Source organism: Copadichromis virginalis, linkage group LG15, assembly GCF_057382275.1.
Source record: "Copadichromis virginalis isolate Kocher_CV1m ecotype Utaka linkage group LG15, C_Virginalis_male_GT1.1, whole genome shotgun sequence".
NCBI classification, from domain to species: Eukaryota; Metazoa; Chordata; class Actinopteri; order Cichliformes; family Cichlidae; genus Copadichromis; species Copadichromis virginalis.
Window position 1 is genome coordinate 6316797 of NC_140632.1, and position 21355 is coordinate 6338151.

A 21355-nucleotide genomic window follows, 5' to 3' on the forward strand; every position below is an offset into this window, starting at 1 on the left:
CAATGACATGTCCATATGTTTCCCCTCAGAAATCAGTCTCGCTTCTTGTCTTCTGCGCCCTACACATGCAAGAAAGTGCCCCGCGTGGAAGCCTGCCTGCTTTCCTTTCGTAAACACGCACACGCCCGAAGCGCACACATGCATATAAAAGTGCTACAGCGCGCGTACAACACATTCACCCCCATCTACCTCTCCCTCTCCCTCCTCTTCCTCTCTCACTCGCTCACACATTCTCACAAGCCTATAGCGCTTTTAGAAGAAATGGTTGGAGCTGCCCCTTCTCTCTGCAAGTCAGCGGAATAAAACGCGCTCTACACTTTTCACCAATTTTCTTTACACGAAACTCCTTGCTTCTAAGACGTTTTTTTGGTTGTTTTAAAAAAAAAAAAATATTTTCCTTCTCCCTCTTTACGCAAATTGAAGTTCTTTTTTTTCGAAAACAAGGATACCGGGAGTTTTACGCATTACAGCGAGCCAGTCGAAGGACGGGTATCATATCAGCTTCCTTTGCTGTCTTTTCTCACAAATAAAACAGAGTTCTCCGCTGGGGAATTACAACCACTTCGTTTAGGACTTTAAATAGGCAGAAAGGATTTTCCTTCAGTCGTAATTAGCGTGCCTCGCCACCCTCCTTGTCTCGAGCGCGCGTACTCTCCATGTGGCGTAAAACGTGCCTCGCGCAGGATAAAGTCATCAGAACTGGCACTTTGTAATATTTCAGTCTCACTTGGCGAACCACAGAAGCCTAACGACCATCGTCGTCTCCGTTAATAAGGAGCTTGGATGTCAGCAAATAGTACTGCCGCTTGGGAGTGGAACCGTCTCCTGTCATCTTCATTTTCTCCAGCATGGCATCTCACTGGAAGTAGCCTTCAAAGTGGAAGATGGCTTTTTACTGTCCCTAGGTTATAGCCTAATCCCTCCGCATGCCTAATGGCACACTGACGGTGAAAACTCGGCTTTTGTAAAAAGGTAAGAGCTTAGTTGTGGTTTAAACTCTTCAAGGGGAGACGTATTCAAGCAGATTTAAGCTGACAGTTTTACAGTCTCCCTTTTATTTACATGCATATTTTACAACGCTCAGTGTTAATATTTGAAGAATAAAAAGGTTTAACATCAGCCACAAGCCACCTGAAAGACTGATGAGTGGGGATACGTGTCATCTTACTATTATCATTTTTATGAGCTGTGCTAATCTTTGTGTGGTTTGTTTATTTGCTGTTTTATCTTGGAGGGAATCCTCTGATCATTTTACTGTGCCAAGGCTGAGATGATCCTTTGTTTAGGCCAGCCTGCTGTCTCTTGATTATCATTGGCCAACTGGTAGCCAAGAAAACGTGATGGCATGCATGTAAGCCTCCAAAGATGGATTAAAGATCATTAAAGGTCAAACAATTTTAGTGAGCCTATTGTCAGAAACCTTCAAGCAATATTAGGAGCACACAAAGATGTAACAGTAATATATGACTTTTAATGTCTTTACAAACATTTATGCAATAAACTAGCTCAGTGCTGCACAGTGCATGTGCACCAGAGGCTTCTTGTTTCCACATCACACTTGAGTAGGTGGAATACAGACCACGACTGGCTTCTAGTTATGATTTTACAGAGTCGTCTCATCTATACGCACGTTAAACTCGACTTTGAGGTGAACATAGAGAAATGTGATGATTGCCTTTTCATGGGCACATTTCTAAAGATTCAAAAGAAGAAGAATGTGGAGCACTTTAACAGGAGGTGCACCGTCACTGGTTTTATCGTGCAGCGTGAATGAAATGATTTTGAATTAAGAGTCAGCCTCACCTTGAGGGCCGTTTGAAGAACTAGGGTAACTCACTCAGCCAAATGGCTCATAATAAGACAAATTTAGCTGCCAAACACTTTGCAGAGAACTGGATCTGGGTTTAATTTGGGAATAATTAGGAAGTCGAGTGATGTGTTGGTTAATCCTCCGTCACAGATATCGTGCTAACCGGATAATCCTGTTTAAATACCCCCTTTGGTAGGTCAGCAGTTCCTTCAGTTTTTTCACTCCAAAGACCTCCTTGATGAAATAATAAGATCTTTTTGTGTGTGTGGAGAAGAACAAATTCTGGTTTGGGGTTGGAAAAAAATGTTAGTAATCAAATTAAGGAAAGCAACATCACAAATGAATTATTTCATGTTTCAGTCCAGTTTGTCCACCACTGCTGCAGGGCTGCTGGGGCCAGCTCGCGTCCCAGGATGAGTGTGGGTGACTGACTGACACTCAGAGCTGTGAGGAAGACAGAATGAGTCATTTTAATGGAATCAACAGGGGGCTCACTCCAGTTCATAAACACACAAACATGCACGCTCTTACGCCTGGCATAAGCATCTGATGATTCAATGCAAAACTTAATTCAATTAAGTAGAGAATTTATCACAGGAGGCAATGACACTGAGTCAGCATGAAGGATATGTGCAAAAAAAGAGTTTAAAAAATAAAAGGAGTATGTATCATCAAAATAACGAGGGGAAAAAACAAGATGGTGAAGGGGGTGGATGATTTGACACTCCAGCACTCGCTTCAGAAAATGCACTGCCAAAAGGTCAGCGGGAAAACATAAAGGGACATATTCTCCAGACAGATGACTCACCCCCTGACCATGAGTCTGTAGGAGTGTGGCACTACACAAACACTCGTTTCTATCTGTTTTCCTCTTTTTTTCTCTTCTTCTTTTACTTCTGATAGTCTTATCTGTTCCCTTAAGAGCGCCAAGGAAACAGACATAAATCACAGCGGTCCTTTACATTGGAAAGCAGCAGCGCCAGATGCGATAAGGTTAATACGATTCAACAGGGTCTGCACAAAGTCACCTCTGGCTGATTAGACCTCTGCGTGCACAGACTGACTTAACCCACACAGATCTCACTCCAGTGTGCTCTGTTGTACTTGTTAGGCTAGGAAACTTACATCATTTAATTTTTACTACCTTTAGGAGCTTGGTGACTCCCAACCAGGCTTGTTCACTTTAAATTTTCAGCAGTACAATGTTATATTCATATTGATGAGAAGTGTAAGAGTTGCCAATTACTGCATAACGTATTCTCATCTACAACTCGTGCTGTATTTTTCTGCACTATATCCAATCGTTGTAGAAATGTTACAACAAGCAGAGTATGTGACGCTGAAGTGGTTAAAAAAATGATCATGTCGCCAGTTTTTTTCCTTTTCTCACATAATGCTGATCTTGTCAGGGTTCATGTCGTTGTCACTGCTCTTGTTACTTACACCTACTAATTGGCCAAAGTGCCATGTAGCGGGTTCTGAGTTGGACAGCATGAGCTTTTCAAGGTAGGTGAAAAGCAGCAGACAAAAACAAATATTTTGTAGGACGTGCACCAGCACAATTTTTTTTAGATCTGCAGCTGATCGAGCAGATGTGGGGTGTGTTTCTGGAGCTGAGTGTGACCTCTGAACTTTCTGGAAAGGCAACTAGAGAACATGTCAGGAGTGAACAAAGTGGATTACTGAAACATCTGGCTGCATGAAAGAGATTTGTTCCCGTTGTGTATGCAGGGCACAGCATGCATAATCCATGTGTCTTCACTTTCACAGTCACTAAATGCCTGGAGAAGCAGAGAAGTCATCTGTAAGAGATCACACTAGCTAGTCCATATTACACTTGTACAGTGTTCTATAAAATACTACTATGTGCTCCTACCATAGCTAGCATAAAAGGTGGATGTAGTGACTGTGACATCACCCTCAACATGAGTTTCTGAAGCCACATTTTGAAACCTCGACATGAGTGTTTTGGTTTTGTTGCTATCGTGGTTGCAAACAATAGGATGTGATGAAGGGGGCAGGTCTGACTGTGAAGCCACACGCTTATTTAGCCAATATGACTTGTGATTGCCAATTCCGTAGCCATTGTAGGTATAGCACAGATAATTCAGTTTTTTTGAAACATGGTATCATCAAGATTTACAAACTGGATGCATTTTTTATTCAAAATAAACATAAGACATTCTCCCACTTAAATAGAACCAGAAATCTTTTTTGCAACCACATCTATCGCCATTTGGCGGCCTTCAGACACAATGCAAGCTCTTACAATTACAGTCAGTCAGTGTTTTGACTGCCAATGTGTTTTTGGAGCCAAATATTATCTTATATGAATGTGAAGGTGACATTTATACTAGGCAGCTTGATAAGTAAACACCATTCAGAAAATATAAGAGTGCAACACACAGACACACACATATCAACTATTTAGTGCAAAATTCCACTCACCAAGTGATGCGTGCAAATTTCTGGGATGGTCTGTACTGCACAGCAAGCCATAATGTTTTGACAGACAATCCATTAAAAATGCTCCAACAGGCTTAAAGAGCATGCACGCGCACACACACATACACTGAAGAGGTGCAGTTTAATGACTGGCAGTAGTGGACGAAGCCTAGCAGAAACTAACTGGCTCCAGAGCCCGTGCCGGGACACCTATCAGTCAAGGCAGCCATGAACCTATGTCAATTATCCAGGTGACAAAAACAAAACTTCCCCTCAGTCAGAGTTGTTATGAGTTATGAGGAGGGAATTCATATTTTGCACCCGGCTGTAAATGTGCTTTGTAGATCTATAATTTTGGACATTGAGAGTCTGTGGAGCCAACCTCAAGTGGAAAATTTGTTATAGTTGTGCATCGTTCTTCCACCTCCCGAGGCACCTGTTTGTTAAATTAATAAATTGTGTAAACTGCTAATATGTCGTGTTTCTTCAGACTTAAATCATCCAATCAAATAAATGGCACCAAACAAGAGTTAATAGCAGAACAATCTGTTTGGCTTTGGCACAGAAAATTTGGCACATATTTAATGGGTGCAACCCCTATACTCAACTCTGCTCATGCATTTTATACTGTTTGTATAAGATTTATCGCCAAGAAACATTGTTACAGCATTGTTACATCAACCAAATGCAACATTTCCTTACTTTTTTGCTAAGTTTATACCCATCTTCATCCAGTCCAAGACGTTTTGGCTTCTATTTAGTGAGTGATCCTTATTGTGTTTTATTAAACTGTTGCTTAGCGCTAATCGGCTGATATCTGTGTTATATACAGTTTATGATAACAGCCTATTGACTCTGCTCGAGAGCAGAGGAGGATCTAACTTGAATGGGCAGAGCTACGAGAGAAGCAAATAAATTGGCAAGCAGTAAATTCATTCTTATCAAATTAAGTCAGTCTTTTTCACTCTTTCATGAATTACATTATTGTCACCATTAGCGTAGGTGTACAATGAATCTGAAGTGCTTTATTTTGACATGGGAATAAATAAAAAAAAACACAAAAAAAGCTTGATGGTATAATTGTTTAAGCTTTTTAAGCTAAAAGGACAGAACACAAAGATCTGATTTTGTTCACTTTTTTTGTTCTTAACTCCTGCAAGTTAATTTCCATCACGACTGGCTCGAGAGCATTAAGTGAACTACATTTTAATATTCTGAATACTAGCAAAACTATTAAAAAGTCATAATTATATTCACTGAATTAAAATAAAACCACGCTATTAAGTCGTGCTGGTGTGTTGTTTCCATGTTAGACTCTCAGCTCCATGCGATTATGGCAGATGACCTTAACTTCAGCAGCGGGGGGGGGCTTTGTCTGTCTCTGCATTTTCATGGCCTCAGTTAACCTCAGCAGAGAACTTTACGGCATAAACAAAAACAAATGACCAACTATAATTGTAACAGGAGACATGCAACATTGGATGCCAGATTTTCCCTCCCTAGCAAGCTCCATTTTTATCCTCCTGCTCATTCCTCTCTCATTACATCTCTCCTTGCCTCTTTCCTTCGTACTCCATCTGTGTCCATATTCAAGTTCTTTCTCCATGACATGTCAGCGCACACTTCACTGCAGTGAGTCATTTGAAACAAACTTTCCTCAGCATGCTCAGAGTACAAAAAATAAAAAGTCTCTGGAGTTTGTTAAATGTAGATCAAAGTGTCTCCTGTAGTCGCTTACTCCCTGTCTCCTTCCTCTGGCTGTGTCTCCTTCCAGTCTCACATCTTTACTCTCCCTTCAGCTTCTCAGTTTCTCCTTCTATCCCACCTGTCATGTTCTCGTTCCTCTTCCACGCTGCATCATTTCCTCTCTAATGTGAGGATTTAGAGAAAGCTGGGTTGTAGAGCCTTAGTACAAATCGCATAAACAAGATGTAACTGAAACCCTGAAGGTAGCTGTGAAAAAAAAAAAGAAATATAGGTCTCCGGTGTGTCCCTTTCAGATTTAAAAGTCTCCAGCATCCTTTCCTTCCCTCCCCCTCTTAATCAAACCTCTTTCACGCAGAGGTAGAGGTGGAAACAACTTAAAGGTCAACAAGTCAAAACTGGCTTAAAATAATGCATGGGGAATGCCCCTGTGTTGATAGTACGCATGCTAATGATGCACCTGTCATCCCAGTTGCTATGGAAACGTGTCACCTAGCAGCAGCATATAGTTGCTATAGGGACAATATATCACGTGGCGTCACCTATAGATTAGCTGTTATCGACATTATCACGCTACAAAAAAAGGAGGTGTTACAATGTGCCGAGGGAACTCTCTGCCCTGAGAGATGTGATGCATCTATTTAAAACATCTCCAAATGCTTAAATAACTTCACAGAGAATGAGTTCGCTTCCTGAAAGGGTGGGGCAAATTGCTTTAATATGTTTTCGTGCCTTACCGAAAGCACGCAAAGATAAACCTGCTGCAGCAATTTAGCAATTACTAAGGTGATCACACGAGGCCTGATTTATTATTAATTTTAGACCGATTTAGAGAACTGCCCAGCAAGGGAGCGGACTGGAAAAGAAGCAGCAGGTTTTTGCACAAGTTTTGTGTGTTTCATCACTGTTTAAGCAACAAGATCACAGTAAGTCTTTAAAATAGAAGAAGAAGGAGGACATGAACTGAATGCATGTGGCGAGCTCGATTACTGAATGCTAACTTTCATCTCTTTTGGTCACTGCACATGGAAAGCCTTTATGTGTCAGAGCCTGAGTGCATTCTCATTAGGCTGCTGGTGTTATCTGTGTGACAGCACTTCTTCTTTTCTGCTCCACTTGTTTTTTTTTGTTGATGTTGTTTTGTTTTTTTTTTACTCCAGTCTTGTTAAAACTATGGATGCACTCAGCTTGTTTTCTTTTGCGGTCTTTTCACGGCTGTCAGGAAAAGCATTTTTACCCTCCTCTTGTTTTCGTCAGGCTTTTTTTTTTAATGCTCTTTCGATCACTCATCACCCCCACTTTGTCCCAGAACAGTTGTTCCCTTTTTTGTCCCTCTGTGGTGAAAGCATGACTCAGTGTTGCACCTTACATGAACTGATGTAAATAAATATACTCCATCCTCATTCTTTTTCTGTTCTTGCATTCCTTTTGTCATCTATCCTCTACTTTCTACTCCTAACTCCAACTCTCGCTACCCTTCTTCTTTGCCACCGCCGTCCATCCTTTTTCCTCCTGGTTCGGTAAACCGAGGAAATCTCTCCCGTTGCTCTTGAAACATTTGTGTGGGTTCCTGTTTGACGCACACCGAGGAGCGAAGGGGAGAGAATCAGGGTGGGAGAGAGGCAGAGTGAGGGGGAGCACAGAAAACCTGAGAAAAGTGGCTGGTTGTGTTTGTCCTTGTGTGATTCACCATCTGTGGTGGAGAGCGCTCTCTTACAGCAGTTTTTTTTTCAACCAATAAGATGATTGACATGAAAAATACATTAAAATGTGAGAAGGAGAAAAGAGGGTAGGAGGAGAGAACGTCTGATCTTGTGTGTGATTCACAGTTACTTTGAATACTAAAAGCTTTGTCTGATTTTGAATATTAAATCTGACTTCATTGCTTTCAGATATGCAGAAGAAAAGAAAGGAAGGAAGGAAAGGAGGGAGGGAGGGATAGAGCGAAACAGGAAAGTGACCGAATAAAATTCAATTAAAATTAGATACAGATTAAAAATAGATCGACGAGGACAGAGGGTGGGAGGGAAGAGAGAGACAAACAAAGAGAGCGATAAGATGAGAAAGTAAGCTGGGGTGGAGAAAGAATGAAAGTAGGAGAAAGCAAACATTATTCAGGGTCACAACCAGAATGGATTAGCACACAGACAGCGGGTGAGAATGGAAGCGAGAGGGGGAGATTTACAGATTGTGCCTTCTTGGAAGAAAAAGGAAGACAGGATGGACACGTGGAAGCAAAAAAAAGAAAAGGGAAGGTCATTGGTGTATTATCATTCCCATGCTAAATCTGTGTGATCCTTTATATATACAGACATGTGCACATGCCCAAACCTGGGAACCAAATAACTTTGTAACACATGACTACACAGAACATGTGCCTATGGTACATAAAAGTAAGTAATACAGAAAGAATGACATCACATTTGTTCTAAGTCAGGCAATGGGTCATTAAAGTATTCTTTATATTCTTCTGAATATGCCTGTGATCATGAATTAATAAATACATAAGCGAGCATGTCTGATAGCACTCAGAAAGCAGAGAGAGAGGGCCATGCTAAAACTGACATTTCATGACATTTGTCTTATTATAATACGGTGACGTCAGCTGGAGCTGTTATTGGTCTATCGTCACACAAAATTGGAAAATTATATCTTGAAAACTGTGGACACTAGACTGCTGACAAACAGGCAAATGGAACTGATTGCATACTCCCTGCCTTTGGGGGTAGAAGTGTTTCAAGTGCACCGTTATTAGTACAATCTACTCAGTGCTTTATACGTTTACACTAGACATTTGGCCTCAAGTTATTTGCTGGTAAGCTTGTTTGTGAAATGAAAGTTTATATTACTAAAGCTACTTTTGACTGCTCCCTTGCTGCAAAGGGTCACCACAGCAGCTAGCTTCCTGAACCATCCCTTAAGGGGATTTGTGTGTGTCTAGCTGGAATTGAACAAAGAGCCATATGCCTGCCAATCAAATGTGTTAACCTCTACACCATAAGATAATCTACCGTAGCTTTAAATGATTGTGTTGCACAACGTTAAGATCATCATTCATCAGTATCACAGCTGTTGTTTCTCCTGTTTAAAGGTTCCAGAAAAAGAGAAAACCAAAATGCAGCTAACTGGGGGAAGGTCCAAAACCCAAAGTGAGGACTCAGCGATGTAAACGGAGTACATAAGAGTCAGGAAAAATAAGTATGTGATGCAGCATGTGAGAACCCAGCTAAGGTTCAAAGACAACAAAACAAAACAAGAAAAATAGATTTAACCATTTTTGTTTATTTTTTCCATGAATTGTTAACTGAAAAACTGTGTAGAAACTGTTCAAAAAAAACCTACAGTCTTATTCAATATTGGAGACAATGAACTTGTGAAATATTGGAATGTCCAGTTGCTGCCAAAATTCATCATTGTATGGCTGTTTTTGTGCTCAGGTGGGTTAACAGCACATACAAGTCAAATGTATTATTTTTAAAAAGCCCTGTTTGGGATTATCTTCTCATGGACCGTCGCATACTTCCAGCACAGCTGCTAGTTTTAGATCACTCAATTGGAGTACAACTTTGTTACGTTGTCGTGGAGAAGCGAGGAGTCAAACCTGTGTGGCCAAAGAAGCAAAAAGCAGGTTCTTTTTTTCTTTCTGTTTTAAGTGCCGACACATTATGGCATGAACAGTAACACAGGTTCTGGATGTTGTTCTTCAAACATCAGGATGTTACAGCGGAGCTCTGCATTAATAGCTTCACAAATTCACATCGCACAACCTTGTGGGAAAGGCGAGTATGCTCCTGATCCTGCTCTTGACCTTATGTGCTTCCTTCAGGCGTGGACTATCTGTCCTCTTCAAGTAAAAAGTGGTGAAAACTAGGGGTGCAACGATACACAAAATTCACGGCTCGGTTCGATACTTTGGTGTCACGGTTCAATATTTTTTCAATACAAAAAAATGTTCATGCCTTTTTAATTTGTCATTTATTAAAATTATAAATATATATTTTAACTCAAAAGTACAGTTTTTAAATTTAATGTAAACAACAAAATAATAAATCTATCTGATCGAGAAATCACTCATCTTTGGAAAAGAGAGTTTATTACAGAGAAAGGGCTCTTTCCAAAATAAAAGCTACACTATACGCTTCTTCTGGGGTATATTCTCAGCAGCATATTAAACATATCAGGTCCCCATAAGGAGAATCATGTGCTAACGGCTGTCTAAATGACTCGGGTAAAGTTTGTAGCATGTGTGCTTGTTGTTTTTGTCTTTGCACTACGATGATGTCGGCGTAAATGTGCAGTCATATTCATTGTGTTCCCACTAGTGCTGTCAGCGTTAATCTCGTTAAAATGACATTAACCCCATAACGCGGCAAATTTCCGTTAACAAGTTACCGCGGATCGCCCCGTGCGTAGGGCTGGACGGCGTCAACACGTTAACAAGCTAACTGCGCTAACGCACTAGTTCCCACCAATTGAGCATTGCGTGGCAAATCCGACATACTGTTTTACTTTTGTCCATGATGCGCTTACCATCAGGGTCATGCTTCACATGAAAACCAAGATAGTTCCAAAGGCCACATCTGAATGAGGGGGGGGGGGAGGTTCAATTTGCCATGTTGCAACGAGCTTAGCTTCTGTCTTGCTAGCTTGCGCTGCGCTCAGTGGATCTGCGCTCGACAGAGCAGCCTAGGCGGAGTAGTCGAACGCAGATCCACTGAACACTCAACACAAAATTTTGTATTGTTTGATACACATGCGTACCGAACCGAAAGCACTGTATCGAACGGTTCGATATCGATACGAGTATTGTTGCACCCCTAGTGAAAACGTTGGGTCTTGCAGGGAGACTTAATTATGAGCAGCAGCAGTGGGCCTCCATACTAAGCATGGGTCAGTTTGAAAGACAAGTTGATGCTTTTTTTTTCTCTGTGCAAGTTTGAGGATGTGAGTTCCTGAAAGCAGTCTGGAGGCGCTTGAGAGGGCAGGATGATACTCAGAACTTTGATCACACTTCACATAAACTGGGTGATTGACCTACTGATTACCTTTGGGGGCTGTAGTCTGATAGAAAACCCTATAAACATCACAAATAAAATTAGCAGGAGAAAACCAGCGGTTGTTCGCTGCTAATTTTTACAGGGCTCGCTCTGAACTGCTGAGCTGTTTTCACATTTTCATCTGAAATTTGCATTTAAATTCAGTACCAAGGTCACTCAGCAACAAATTCAGTCAATGTAATCCTCTTCATGCGCAACAGGACAATGCTAATGTTCATGTGAGGTCAGATTAACAGTCATTTAGACCCAAATGAGTGCTTTCAAAATAAACCTGTGTTTGTTTAAGCCCCCTTCCTTTAATAACAATAATAGATGTATGAGCAGCTGGTGAGCCCAGAGACCATGATTCATTCGAATGTTATGACAGAATTGAGGCGATGTATTTTATTAAAATCTATAACAGCTTTTAAAAAAAATGCAAATAACGACAGGAGAAAAAAACAATAAACATGCAAAAGTAATAAATACAGGATGTGAATCAGAATGAAACACACTACCCAAGACTCAAATCACAAGCCAAGTATGCTTTTGGGGTTTGTTTCCTTTACATCCTGCAAGCATCCTGCAGGCCTGAATGTACAGCTTCATGTGCATGCACACTTGCACACTTGTCCCCATGATCGTCCTGAAGACTGACAACAGGCAGCCGAACAAAACATGAGCAGAGCAGGCTGTTGTGCTGCTTGGTGTGCTTACATCTGTATCACTGCTAGGCTCTAAAGAGTATTTCTGGGACTTGGAAAGATGCTAAAACACGCTTTCGTCATGACACACTTTCCCCGTTAGCAAAAAAATAAATAAAACAGCTTTGAAAAAGTGCATGAGGTGACACATCAGCTTTAAATCACACAAACAGAGCTGTGATCTGCACAACTGTGGGAGACGGTGTGCTACTGACTATTACGTGTCTTACACATCATATATTAGGACTACCTGGGAGACTGTGACTATGCTGAAACACATGTGCATCTGTGTTTTGATACAGTTGTGTTTTTTCCTCACTGTGACTATACTGTGCATACCTATGCCAAATACATCTTTTTTTAGCAGCAGCATCTTGTAATTGTATGCACCAAGGCCCTAACAATCTCTTAGCAACAAACTGTAAACCAGTAATGTGGATGCTGATTAGGCAGTAGAATTTAAAAGTCATTAACTCCTAATTTGTGTCTGCAGGTGAAGAATGACTGCAGCGGCAGGTGTGCTAACAGGCTTGGCCAAGCTAAAGCGCCAGGACTCTGCTCGCTCTCAGCATCGGCCCGTACCACCGACATCGCCGGGCCTGGGACACGCCGCCCCCGAGGCCGCTCCTAGGTGATTGTCATGTGCATTCATTTTAACACAGTAGACAGAACTATAAATTAGCCTTTTAAATTGCTGCCTCTGCAGCAGGAAAGAGGATATTGTCACAAAAGCTAATGTGTGTTGGTGAAATTGCTTCTGCAGTCTCTGAAAATTTGCTGTATTTGTTACCCATTGCTGTTAAACTGTTACCTCCAAAAATCCGTTTGTGTTTTCTTGCCATCCTTTTTCATTTAGGAAGAGGAAGAGGCGCACCGATGTCGTAGTGGTGCGAGGTAGACTCCGTCTCTACTCTGCATCTGGGTTTTTCCTCCTTCTGGGACTAATCATCTTGGCCATAGGGATTGGCATGGCGACGCTAGGTTACTGGCCTCACAGTAAAGCCATACTCGCTGGAGGAGGAACTGGAGTCAAGACAGAAAAGGATGCAGCCAATGCGAGCCACGATGGGCAAGGTGAAGAAGGGTGACTAGAAACCTGCTGGCAAAAGTTTGTTCCTCTCATGGCTCATCTCGCTGTTTTGTGGTTTTAGGTACGCCTTCCAAGGAGACCGAGAGCGCTCTGATGCGATTCCTAGAACAGCATCTTCACTCTGAGAGGATGAAGATGCTTGGGCCCTTCACCATGGGCATTGGGATTTTTATTTTCATCTGTGCTAATGCAATACTTCACGAAAACAGAGACAGGGAAACCAAGGTAAGGCTGAAATCATCGCTTCAGGATGCGCACAGTCGAAATACTCAAACACTGTATGGGAAACAAAGAAGTTGGAAGGTTTTTGTGGGTAATGCAACTTTAGTTTTTGCATAATCTGCTTCAAAAGTAGGTTCTTTAGCAATATTTCCATCAAATGTTTCTAAATTTAAAAGCCAGAACTTGTAGTTAATATTTCTTCCCTGTCACTGATTCTTGTTTCTGTCCCTCCTCCACTCTCTACAAAATAAAGGGCATGTACACTCTAGTCATCCATATTCATCATCTCCATAACATGCAGATCAGACTTCTCCCAGTCTCCTTCCACCTTTAGCTCTGCAATTTTCCCTCTGATTAAATTCACTCTGTTTCCATGCTCTCTTCTTCTCTCCTTTGATTCAATTATCCCTCTCCTTCTCCCTTCCCTTTACTGGTAATCCTTGTGAGAAACATGTCCCCCAAGGCCACACGGTGGCAACGTGCACAAATTTAAAACTACAGGGAGATAATGTGTTTTAATGAAACGCTTCAAATATTTTCAGGTAATCTAAAATAAATGCTGCTGCTTCTACTTCTGCTAATACGATTTTCATTTGCTGTAGATCATCCATATGAGAGACATGTACTCCACAGTCATCGATATCCACCGCCTCAGGCAGAAAGAGCAAAAGCAACACCAACACCGGAACAGCACCTGTGTGAGAGAAGTCGGAGATCTTCGAGTCTTCGGCTGCGATACTGCCGCACGGTTAGCCAGCAACTCTCTCCTAGCTTTCTCTCGTGCTGGAAGCATTGCCGGAGGAGGGAGAGGTTCTACAGAAGAGGAGGAGGTGTTGTTAGGGGATGAGGAGTATCACAGACGTAGAGAACAGGCTAAGATGGATTGTAACTTTGCAGGGCTATTGGCACCCCTCTATAAGGATCGCCCATTTTGTGGCCCCGGGGTCGGGCTGGTTCATTCGGATTCCATGCGTCACCAGTGGTCAGCGGATGGAGATGGAGAGAGGGGAGGACACCATGCACGCTCTATTGTCTCCTCCTCTATCTCTGCATTTACACTCCCTGTTATAAAACTCAACAACTGTGTTATTGATGAGCCGGAGATGGAGGCAATAACTGAAGAGGACAGAGGAGGAGAGAGAAGAGAAGGAGAGAGGTCGCAGCCTCTGACCTCTGTGGAGTCTCTGGTGGTTCCCGTGGCATCCGTTGCCAAGGCCTCCAAACCACCGGGCCTACACAGGAGTAACTCCGCCTCCTCCTCATCCCGCTGCTCCTCCTTATCCTCGTCCTCCCTCTCCCCTGCTCCCTCCTCTACCTCAGGCTGCTGGCTTTCCCCGGGAGCAGCAAAGAGTGACTTTGGCTCCAACTCCTCTCTGCACATGCTCAACAGCCATTCCAAATCTCTGGACTTGGAGCGCAGACCGAGTATGCTTAGCGTAAACCCAGAGCAGCGGAAGCACCCCAGCTGGCCCCGACTTGACCGCAGCAACAGCAGCCGTAGTAACAGCGGCAGTCGGGGCAGCACCAAAGGCTACAAGCGGCTGGAGGACAGAGAAGAACAAGGAGATCGGCTCTTGGAGGTGTCACAGTCTGTGGCAGAGAGGCGCGACTATAGTAAGCGCGAGAAGCTGCTAATGATATCCAGGTCGCATAATAACCTGAGCTTTGAGCATGATGAGTTTAATAGCAGCACACTGAAGAGAGGCAGCTCTGAGACTCGGTTCTGATCGCACTGAACTAGAGGTTGATGACAGTTCTGTCCTGTTCTGTAAATTGCCCTCCACACAGTATGAATGTACAGCTTGTGCTGGAGGAAACTGACAAGTTTAATGGCTACACTGTGCAGAGAGGAAACTCAAGCAGTTTCAAGAAAGCCTGTTTTTATGAGCAGCAGGTTGTAGAGTAATGGAACAACTTGCACTGTGAAAGAGTTCAGGTCTATTGTCAGTCAGACACAATGGGTCTACTGCATTAGGGTGACATTAGTTGATCTACGACAGTGATTCCTAATCCAGGGCACATCTGCGGTAGGTTAGCCAAGGAGTATATGAAAAGACTAGCTCAGCTGTTACCATTAAATAAAAGAATTAGTGGACCTGAGGAACTTTAGGCAGTGAAGGGAAAACTTCGAATAAGTAGAAATGTTTACAAAAGATAAAATGGTTAAAAGTGATTGAAAGTGGATAACTCGCTAAGTGAGTAGTAGCGAGTAGTAATAGTTGGAACTATTAGCCAACAGCATGCACAAAGAAATGATGTTATGAGCTAAACAGGATGGATAACAAGCTGAAATACTGTACAGTAGCTAGCTAAATTCATAAATGTTGTCAATTATTTTGCTGATGCTACTAAATTCTCATCTTTCAGTATTGATTAATCCAATGAAATATCAATACAAAAGTAGGCTGAAAGAATTTGAATTGTTACCTTAACATAAAAGTAAGATTGCTAGCCATATAAATAAATAGGGGAAATTGGTCAATTGTCTGTGAAAATACTGGATAAATGATTAATATAGTCATCTAATAGTCCTGGACTAATCATTGAGAAATTTGAACATGAAGGGTTTAACCAAGGAAGAGTTTTTTCAGTCCAGAGGGGTGAACTACAATGTGAGATTAATGGGTTAGCAAGCGATGTTAAGATAAAAGTCAGAGTATTCTGTGTCATGACTTTTACCTGGATAAATCACCATGGTTACTTGTGCTAAATCACCATGGTTACTTATGCTGAACACAAAACTTATTTTGTTTTGTTAGGACAGCTAAGGCAAAGAAAGCCTGACTGGGTTGAACATCCTGTGTAGTATACTCCTCAGGACTGTTGGGATATGTAAGATGAAAAAGGTTGGATAAATGAAAAAAGCTCATTTGCATTAATGAGCTTGAAAGTCTATATTTGGTATGAGCACCATTATTCATCACACAGCCTGAACTCTTTTAGGCATGTTTTGTTATTATATCTTTAAATTGTGTTCAGGAATAGTTCTCCAGGCTCCTTTAGGGATATTCAAAGATCTTCTTTGGATGTTGGCTGCCTTTCATTGTGCTCTTTGTCAAGATGATCCCGCTCTGTTTCAATAATGTTGATGTCCGGGCTCTGGGGAGGCCAATCCATGACTGATAGTGTTTCACTGTGTATTTTTCCATCCATATATGCTTTAAGAGCACTGCATTGGCAGTGTGTTTGGGGTCATTGTCATGCTGAAAACTTAAGCTGTTGCCAATCAGATGCTTTCCCGAAGGCATTGCATGGTGGATCTAAATCGGATCATACTTTTCTGAATTCTTAAATCAATCAGTGTTGACGAGATCCCAACTCCACTGGCAGAAATGCAGCCCCAAACCAAAACAGACCCTCAATTGTGTACAGATGGCTGTAGACGTTCACTGTTCTGCATGCTGATGACAATTTGAAGCAGCACATTTTACATATGTCTTAACTACTCCATAAGACCTGTTACCATTGATTTGTCTTCCTCTTGTCCAGTTTCCAAGAATCCTTTAAGGATATACTGCACACCATGCTGAGATATGCCGAGTTTCTAGCTAATACTATTAATATTTCTGCACAAATACTATTTTATGCCTGTCAAACTGTGATATCTTTGACATTCCTCATAGACTAAAGGAATGGGAACAAATGATGCGTTTTTGTGACAGGGTGCTAGCGATACAATGTGAAATTGGTTCTTTGCTAAGTTGTTTGTTATGTATGGAAACAACACTGACTACTCCCTTGAGTTAGGTGCCTTTTTTATGCTTAAATTATTCATATGTCAGTGTTAAGCAGCTTAACTTACAACCAAGAAGTAATGGTCAGGTACAAGGACTGGACTAAAAAATAAAAAGCAGCCAATGTCCAAAGAAATGAGAATTGCTCATGACCACTTATTAATTACAAAAAAGTCCTCCTCAAGGGATTAATAATTTTTTTATATATTTTATATTCCCCTTGCTATAAGAGCTGTTTAACACCCAAATTTCTCATCCATGGGATAATAAAGGTTTATTCTAATAAAATACATCACATCAGTCTGCTTAATATCATATTCAGAAATCATTTCTGAAGTTTTACCATCACTGAGACAATATAACCAGCACTGCTACATAAGGTTTTTTACATATAAATTACCTGTTGCACAAAGGGTCCCATAAGACGAAGGAAGTTACTACAATGCCAGTGGGCTCTGCAACAGAGATATAAATCAAATAAAGATAGTAGCCAGGGAAATACAACAAAGAAGTCATGATGTCCTGCAGTATTACAGTCCATCTCTAAACTAGAAATAAAAACCTCAGTCTATGGCTCTGCTACAGGCATTTCAAGGTTATTTTTACAAAATTAATGTAATGGATATCATTCAGGATATTCAGTCATACAGTTATCTTTCTGTGTACTATCATAAAACTGAGTGTATGAGAAAACCATGGTTCATCTGGTGCATCAGCCACAGTATTTTTTTCAGTCAAAACAGAAGGTATACTTATAACAACCATTAGTTATTTCTGATCAACAATCAAAAATAAGTTAATGTTTGTCTATATCTAAAAATCTCTAATTAGGATAACAGAGACAATTTGACTCTTTCTGTATCTGATTTATTATTGAATAAATGTTTGAACCTGTATAAAAAATAGTTCTCGGTATTAGAACAATTGAACCCACATTTATTTATCTTGTGCTGTCTTTATAAAACCAGAGATCTGTATCATTCAAGTGTTGTTTCCTTTTATTTGATCACATTTTTATGATGGTTTGTTTTGAGGAATTCCTGTTCTTGGATATCTAATTGAGTTTACATGAATTTGCATTCATATTGTTCAATGGTTTTGGTTTGTTAGTGACCTCTGATCCTTCTGAACACTTGTGTAAATCTCTTTAGGAAACTTGTAATGTGTGTAATGAGTAACACACCTTATTTTGAGATCTAACATGATGTACCCTCCCACTCAGTGCCACATACTGTATGAGTGTTAAAGAGGAACCCCTTTTAAAAGTGCAGAAATCTTTTCAGAGAGCTTTAATGGTCCCCCACAGTCTATGGGTCAATGTCGAATTTTAGCTTCACTAAATAAACTGTATTTTTACTGATATCTGTTTTGTCCTATTGGATGTGTTTAAAGCAATTCCAATTATGCATGGATTTACACATAATAGCTCTTCTGTCGCCTTTTTCATGGATTGTGGGAGGCAAAAACGTCGCTTAGGCCAGCACACAAACACACGTGCACACACACCGTGCACCAACATACCATCTGACCCCCCCCCCCCTCACTTAAGCTGTCCAAATATACCTCTAATTTCCATTCTCTGCCTCTTTCACTCACTCCTTCTCCTTCGCTGCATGCAAAATAACAAACAAAGGTCTGGATGAGTCATCACCAATTATCAGTCTGTGGCTCTGTGGGATAACACACACAAACTTGCGCAACACCCTCGCAAGGACCAAGGACTATTTACATCAGAGCATGCAAACATATTTTTTCTAAAATGCATCAAGCAAAGCACGCAGACACATGAGCACACGCAAATGTGCATTTACAATGGAATTCAAAAGCAGAAGGATGATGACGATGTCATTTTAGCCCAAATACATCAAAAAGTCAACTAAAGCTAAATCTAAGCTAAGCATCTTGTTGTGGGTTCGCTGCCTGTACCAAAATCTGATCAGATGGACTCAAGAAACCATTTGTCGGTACAACTTACTACATTCTAATAATGTCATTTGAGCTCATTTTAAACTGAACCTGAACAAAGTTCAGGTTATTGTGCATGCTTAGCATTTAAATAACATTCATCAATTATGTTTAATAAATGCCTCAGCTGTTTATTCACAACTAGTAGCTTGCAATTTCAGTCAATAATACCCTTCTTTCTCCTTTCATTTTAGCGAACGTTTCATTATAGCTTATGTTTTTGGTAGCAGATGCCTGTGTCAGCCTGTTTGTAAACACAATACCTCGAAAGGTTTAGAATTAATTCTAATAAAACTTGTAGGGGTGTAGAGTGGGGTCATGTTAACAATCCATTAAAATTTGACTCATATCCACCGAGGTCTTCAAGGTCAACGTAATAATTTATCGGTCAAAAATAGACAAAAAGCCTTATAACTTAGAAACTGATATATTGTCAACATGTAAAAAATATTGTGAGATTTAAAATATCATGACACACGTGACCTCTGACCTCTCCTTCAAGGTCAATAGACTGATTTGTCAAGAAAAAGTTGTCTTGGGATACTATTTGAGAATAGTTGATTAATTTTATTATGAATTTTGAAGTTTAAATACATAGCAATTTGAATACATTTACAATGTTCTTGAATAATTTACTAAACTAAGAAAATATTATAAATAAGCTAAAATATTTAATATATCATTTGATATTCATTACTAAGCATTTAAAGACTTTTTTTCATTTTTAAAAAATGAAATAAATGCTGCACATTTCATACAAAATAATTATACTCAAAACTGTGTCAGGTATGTTAAAATGGATTCAACAGGGCAAATAACAAAATCCTGCCCTTTGTGCTTGTTTTTACTGCACTATAAAGTATGTTTAATGAGAACATGTTGGCATGGGGTACAAAATCAGTGTATACAAAAAACAGTGATACTATTCCTTAAAAAGGTAATTCACACAGAGAGTCAGCTGCATTGGCAGAGGTCTGCATTCTTGAAGTGCTTCTTGTTTATCATGTTATCTAACTATTTTAAAAGTTTAACCACTAACAACGTAATATAATGTATACTTTTATTAATCCCCTTAGGGAAATGAGTCCTCTGCATTTAACCCATTTACTCAGTGAAGCAGTGGGCTGCCACCAATCCAGCACCCGGGGAGCAGTATGTTGGGACAGTACCTTGCTCGGGGGTACCTCAGGGTAGCCGTTCAGTGGATTCGAACCCCTGGCCTTCCGATCATGGGGCGACCACTATATTAACTTTTTGCTGTACTATCAGTATTGACATTTATAACTAAAACTTAAACATAGTTTGTCACCCTGAGGGCACTTTGCAATTTCCCTTTTGGCAACACAGGTTTGGAAGCCACAAACACAATCAGCTGCTCCTAGAAGAGTTGGGAAGAGCATAAACAAACAAATAAGTAAATAAACACCTACATATAACAAATGTTAAGGAAATATGTTTCAATTTCGTGTATCTGAAAGACAAAAAAGTATCACCAAATATTGGTAAATATCTAAATGTCATCCTATTTCGATCAGGCACTATTAGATTATTTTGCAATTTCTGTTTTTGTCCACTGAGTTGAGTTGATACACCTCGGGGCACTTGGCTGTTTCAGCGTAAATGGTAAATGGTAAATGGTAAATGGCCTGTATTTATATAGCGCTTTTACTAGTCCCTAAGGACCCCAAAGCGCTTTACATATCCAGTCATCCACCCATTCACGCACACATTCACACACTGGTGATGGTAAGCTACATTGTAGCCACAGTCACCCTGGGGCGCACTGACAGAGGCGAGGCTGCCGGACACTGGCGCCACCGGGCCCTCTGACCACCACCAGTAGGCAACGGGTGAAGTGTCTTGCCCAAGGACACAACGTAGCGTAGATATAGCCAGTTAGGTCACATACTGGCTTTGTAAGACTGTGGTCCAGTAACTATCCCTAATATTTAGACCTGCATGTCCCTCCTTACCTTACGGTTTAAATAACAAAAAAAACCAAGGAAAAATCAAGTCATGTTTCTCCGAAAGTGGTGTCAACGTAGTGGCACACAGGTAAATCAAACTTCCACTAAATGTGTTTTAGTTGCTAACAGCAACACTTACCTTGCCCCTTAAGCCAGATGGTTGACTGGTGAAAGTTGCTCAAGAAGTGCTCCAACTGTTTCACATAGATAGAGAAATAAATCCTTAGTGCATCAACAGCTCGTGTGGCCAAATACCTTTTTTTTCCTGTGTGTGTAACTGTGATCAACCACAGCAGGGCACACGTGCGATCCCTCATCAGCTGTGCAGCTGATGTGTTACGGAGCGAGACAGCTCGCGCCTTCTCACCTCCTCGGCTGTGCCACACACTTCAGCTTGCTGAGGAGCTCGGGCTTTTAATCTCCCAGCCTTTCAACGTTTCAGTCGATTTATGTACTGCTATAGCTTTGCTTACTTTGCAGCAGTTTACTTCAATTGCTGGACTGAACTTAAGTGATTTCTTGAGTAGCTGCATGGTTACTGATGCATAATGAAATAAACCCAGATCAAAAACATTGGTGTAGCCCTGCCTCTCGCCTAATGGCAGCTGGGATAAGCTCCAGCCCTCCTAAATTAGATAAGTGGAAGAGAATGAATGGGTGGATTGATGGGTGGCTATT

General features: G+C 40.9%; 1 protein-coding gene across 1 annotated transcript; it reads left to right on the forward strand.

The window, feature by feature from the left end:
* The first annotated feature begins 380 nt into the window (after positions 1-380).
* tmem200a (transmembrane protein 200A) lies at positions 381-18107 on the forward strand. Its single transcript, XM_085431530.1, has 5 exons — positions 381-972; positions 12193-12330; positions 12556-12773; positions 12851-13014; positions 13614-18107. The coding sequence occupies exons 2-5, from the start codon at positions 12200-12202 to the stop codon at positions 14736-14738; spliced, it is 1638 nt and encodes a 545-aa protein (XP_085287656.1). The 5' UTR covers positions 381-972; positions 12193-12199; the 3' UTR covers positions 14739-18107.
* Positions 18108-21355: the final 3248 nt, after the last annotated feature.

Bases quoted from the DNA above. Each gene is read 5' to 3' on its own strand.
- tmem200a (XM_085431530.1), top strand. From the start codon at position 12,200: ATGACTGCAGCGGCAGGTGTGCTAACAGGCTTGGCCAAGCTAAAGCGC. The intron at 12,331-12,555 runs GTGATTGTCATG...TTTTTCATTTAG, and splicing joins GCCCCCGAGGCCGCTCCTAG to GAAGAGGAAGAGGCGCACCG. The intron at 12,774-12,850 runs GTGAAGAAGGGT...TTGTGGTTTTAG, and splicing joins TGCGAGCCACGATGGGCAAG to GTACGCCTTCCAAGGAGACC.